The following is a 4,513-nucleotide window of genomic DNA, read 5'->3' on the forward strand; positions in this document are numbered from 1 at the left end:
TGAGCGAATCACGGAAGGCTATGCTAATGAGGCGCGCGGGGATTGGCTGGAAGCCCCGCACATGTAGCCGGGTAGGGGACGGAGTGAGTCAGAGTGACTGGAGCTGAGGGAGTGATAGGACGTGTACACACGGAGCGGAAGATTTACCGTGCGGATTACCGAACTATGACCCTGGAGGAGCTGACTGCCGGAGAGCAAAGCATGGGAAAGTAAGCAGCGGGAGACGGACCGTTACTGCTACCGGGTGCCGAGGTGACCCGCCGGGTGTGCATTATACAGGTGGTGACCCGGAGTATGAGGCTCAGGTCTCCGTGCATTGTACAGGGGTGACCCGCCGGGTGTGCGGTGCATTGTACTGAGGTCACAGTGCAGGATACTTGGGTGACCCACTTGGTGTGCTTGGTGACCCGCCGCTGTGTCTGGAACTGAGGTGCTTGGTGACCCGCCGCTGTGTCTGGTACTGAGGTAACCCGGTGGATGATTATGAGGTAACCGGTTGGATAAGCAATGCTGGATACTGGGGTCACAGTGCAGGAGACTGAGGTGACCCATTGGGTGTGCGGTGCATTATACTGTCAGTGTGTTATACAGGGGTGACCTGCTGTGTGTACAGTGCATTGTACTGAGGTGACCCGCCGCTGTGTCTGGTACTGAGGTGACCCGTTGGGTGTGCGGTGCATTATACTGTTAGTGTGTTATACAGGGGTGACCTGCTGTGTGTACAGTGCATTGTACTGAGGTGACCCGCCGCTGTGTCTGGTACTGAGGTGACCCGTTGGGTGTGCGGTGCATTATACTGTTAGTGTGTTATACAGGGGTGACCTGCTGGGTGTACAGTGCATTGTGCTGAGATGACCCGCCGTTGTGTCTGGTACTGAGGTGACCCGCCGCTGTGTCTGGTACTGAGGTGACCCGTTGGGTGTACAGTGCATTGTGCTGAGGTTACCTGCTGTGTGTGCATCATTCAGGTGACCCGATGCAGTAGGCTCAGGTGCATTGCACTGGGGTCACAGTGCGGGATACTCTGGTGACCCACTTGGTGTGCTGTGCGGGAGACTGAGGTGACCCTCTGATTTTGATGTGCATTGTATTGAGGTGACCCGCCGGGTGTGTGTTGTATTGTACAGGGGTGACCTGCTGTGTGTACTGTAGAGTTTGATGAGGTGACCCGCCGCTGTGTGACAGATACTGAGGTGACCCGCCGGGTGTGTGGTGCATTGTACAGGGGTGAACCCGCCGGGTGTACTTACTGGGTGCATTGTACAGGGGTGACCAGCCGGGTGTGCGCTGCGTTGTGCTGAGGTGACCCGCTGGGTGTACTTACTGGGTGCATTGTACTGAGGTGACCTGCTGGGTGTACTTACTAGGTGCATTGTACAGGGGTGACCCGCAGGGTGTGCGGTGCATTGTGCTGAGGTGACCCGCTAGGTGTACTTACTAGGTGCATTGTACAGGGGTGACCCGCCGGGTGTGTGGTACATTGTACTGAGGTGACCCGCTGGGTGTACTTACTAGGTGCATTGTACAGGGGTGACCCGCGGGGTGTGTGGTGCATTGTACTGAGGTGACCCTGTTGTCTGTTTCAGGATGGACAGTGTGGGGTCGGCGCTGGAGGAGGTGCTCAGTAAGGCCAAGCTGCAGAGAACCATCACCATCGGGGTGTACGAGGCGGCCAAGCTGCTTAATGTGTAAGTATAATGTATAGATCATCTGCAGGAGGACTACAGCTCCCAGCATAGCCTCATCCTTGTGTCCTGGGAGTAGTACACAGATACTTAATATGATGCTCCTAGTTTTCTGTAGAGCATGCTGGGCCTTGTAGTCCTCCATTATCCACAGTGCAGTGATTTAAAGCTGCTCAAGTGTTCATGTAGGTTTTCAGGCATTTCATAAATTTTTATTTATTTTTATTCTTAACATGCAAAATCTAAAACTGAATGAGTGCAGACTATAGTGCAGAACTACAATGCCCAGCATGTCCTGCTGCACAGTGTATGGGGCTGTATAGCAGCCGGTGTAGATACAAAGTGTCCGTCCCATTCACCCATGTGTCGGTGTGTGTGTCCTGCTGTTCTGATCGTGTCCTGCTGTTCTGATGGTGTCCTGGTCTTGTACGTTGCAGGGACCCGGACAATGTGGTGCTTTGTCTTCTGGCCACAGATGAAGCAGACGATCAGGATGTCGCTCTGCAGATTCACTTCACCCTGATCCAGGCGTTCTGCTGCGAGAATGACATCAACATCCTGAGAGTGAGCAACATGAGCCGGCTGGCCGAGATCCTGGGCGGCGCTGACAAGGCCGGGGAACCTGCTGATCTGCATTGTATCCTGATCAACGTAGGTGACGCTGTCTCGTGGGGACGATGGGGGGGGGTGTTCTGCTGAATTCTAGTCCTTTCACCTGAGAGGGGATTGTTGTGGGTGACAGAGTCCAATCTCCGGGAGGGGGTAACATTGCCTTTTGTTTATGGCAACACACGGTCTGCCCCGGACCTGTCAGGTGCAAGTCACTTCCAGCATTATCCATTCTGTACTATCTGATCCTGGGAAAGATGGGTAGTAGCTAAAATTAAACTTTTCAGACTCCTGGTTGATAAATCGCTCTTGTATGTTAATGAGGTGTTGCTGGGTGCCAGAAACATTTAACATAAAAAAAAGCCTTATGTATTTGCACGGTAACGTGCACATGCAGGCCTGCGCTGTGTTCTTAAGGTCTGTAGGTGTCTGTGTGGTAAAGTTTACGGAGGAGGCCTGTGCACTTTACTATCGCCCTACTCCTACCACACCCGGTGGCAGCGCTTCCTGCTCCGATACCCCCCCCAGCACAGAACAATTGATGCTCAGAGGGGATTGTCGGCTCATCCTGCCCTTCCCTTCACTTTCTTCTGCCAGCTCCCGGCTCAGTTCCCAAGCTCCCGTAAGACTGACTCACTCCCACATTCCTAAGCTCCGTGCGTCCGCCCCCACCCCGGCAAGGAGTTTCGGTAATGCAAGATCACAGTGACTCTGCTCTCTTTGCTCCAGTTGCTTGGACTTTGGACAACTGCTTGTGATGTCGTCATCACTGGGACATTCCTACCGGTTACTTGTCCCGGCATGTCCTTATAGTAACGGAAGCGGCAGGTAGAGGAGAATGTAGTGTAACAGGTGCTTCTGCAATAGTATTGTTTGGTGGATATAGGTGTAATACCAGAACTGACCAGTGACTACAGAGGCGCTCTTGAGGGAATAACGATTTACTTGTGTAATTGAATATTTTGCTAAATAGTAATTTTTGCTCTTTCTCCCTAGAATCCGCAGGCTTCACAGCTGAAGGATCCGGCCATCAACAAAGTGATCAGTTTCTGCAAAGAGAGCCGCTACCTGGATCAGTGGGTGCCGGTTATCAACCTCCCCGAGCGATGATTTGTCCTGGACCTTTATTGGACACTTTCTGTTTTAAAAATTAATATATACAAAAAAAAAAGTACTGTTCCCTCCGGAGGAAGCTTCCGCCTGTAAAGTAGGGGCCTGACACATGGACATGACTGGGCGGCTGCAAAGCGTTGCGTTTCTGGGGGCGCAAGGAGAATGTTGCGTTATTGAATACGGAGGAAGAAATCAGCGGCGTCTGTTGCGGCAGCACCTTGTGTTTCGGAAGCGTCCGGATTTTAACGTTCAGGAGGAGGAGTCACGAGTTTCCAGAAGTGAATGGAGTATTTTACGTATTGGATTCTATTTAAAGGAGACGGATGGTTGATGCTTAAAGTTATTGATCTGAAAAGTTAATTTATTTCTGACTTATTTATGCAACTTTGTTACTTATTGTAAGACCTCAGTGAGCTGGTACTATCTGCTTTTCTATACCGAGTGGTTAAGAGAACCACATTTTACATTTTTAAATTATTCGTATTCAATAAATTTTTAGAAACCACAAAACTTGAGTTTTTCCTCCATTTTTGTACAACTTGTTGGTTAGAGCAGTAAGAGCTGGCGAGGAAAGACTCCGTGATTATGGGGCTCATGGGTGTCATGTGACTCTACAGCAGAGTCTGGGTTATTTTGTATCATCTGAAATTATTATGATGTGAGGTCTGATCATAGGACTGAGAGTGTATTTATAGGTGCGCCTTCACCTGTGCACCGTCCTGTGCTGGAGGACCGCACCAGTGTATATGCAGAATCGCAGCGTCACAGACCTCATCACCTATTATTACCTCCGAGGCTGTGAGTCACCGCGTCCCTGCAGGACTAGTGCCCAGGACTAAACCTGAGGACAGGTCAGGAGTGATGTGGGGACACACAAGGACCCAAAACACATGCGACACCCAGTTAGCAATTTGGCTCAGCTTGAAGGGAGACGCCGGAACCTCCAACTTCTTCTCTGAAGAACACAACTAAATTCCTGTGTATGAAAACATTTCTACTAATGGAGGTTGTTACAATTTGTTGGCGAGAATCTGCACCAGCGTCTGGTCTGGGCCGTATCTAGATGCACTTGTAGAAAGAAAATGAACCATTTTTTAAAGATTTTT

General features: G+C 50.7%; 1 protein-coding gene across 2 annotated transcripts; it reads left to right on the top strand.

Annotated features, from left to right (window-relative positions):
* On the top strand, positions 1 to 3,917 carry GADD45A (growth arrest and DNA damage inducible alpha). Of its 2 annotated transcripts, none has more exons than XM_072127395.1 (4): positions 1 to 71; positions 1,587 to 1,688; positions 2,123 to 2,336; positions 3,291 to 3,917. In XM_072127395.1, exons 2-4 carry the CDS (start codon positions 1,588 to 1,590, stop codon positions 3,402 to 3,404), a joined length of 429 nt encoding a protein of 142 aa, XP_071983496.1. In that variant the 5' UTR covers positions 1 to 71; position 1,587; the 3' UTR covers positions 3,405 to 3,917. The 2 variants fall into 2 exon arrangements, with proteins under 2 accessions (XP_071983496.1, XP_071983495.1); XM_072127394.1 differs by lacking the exon at positions 1 to 71 and adding an exon at positions 72 to 209.
* Positions 3,918 to 4,513: the final 596 nt, after the last annotated feature.

Source organism: Engystomops pustulosus, chromosome 10 (assembly GCF_040894005.1).
Source record: "Engystomops pustulosus chromosome 10, aEngPut4.maternal, whole genome shotgun sequence".
Taxonomy (NCBI): Eukaryota; Metazoa; Chordata; class Amphibia; order Anura; family Leptodactylidae; genus Engystomops; species Engystomops pustulosus.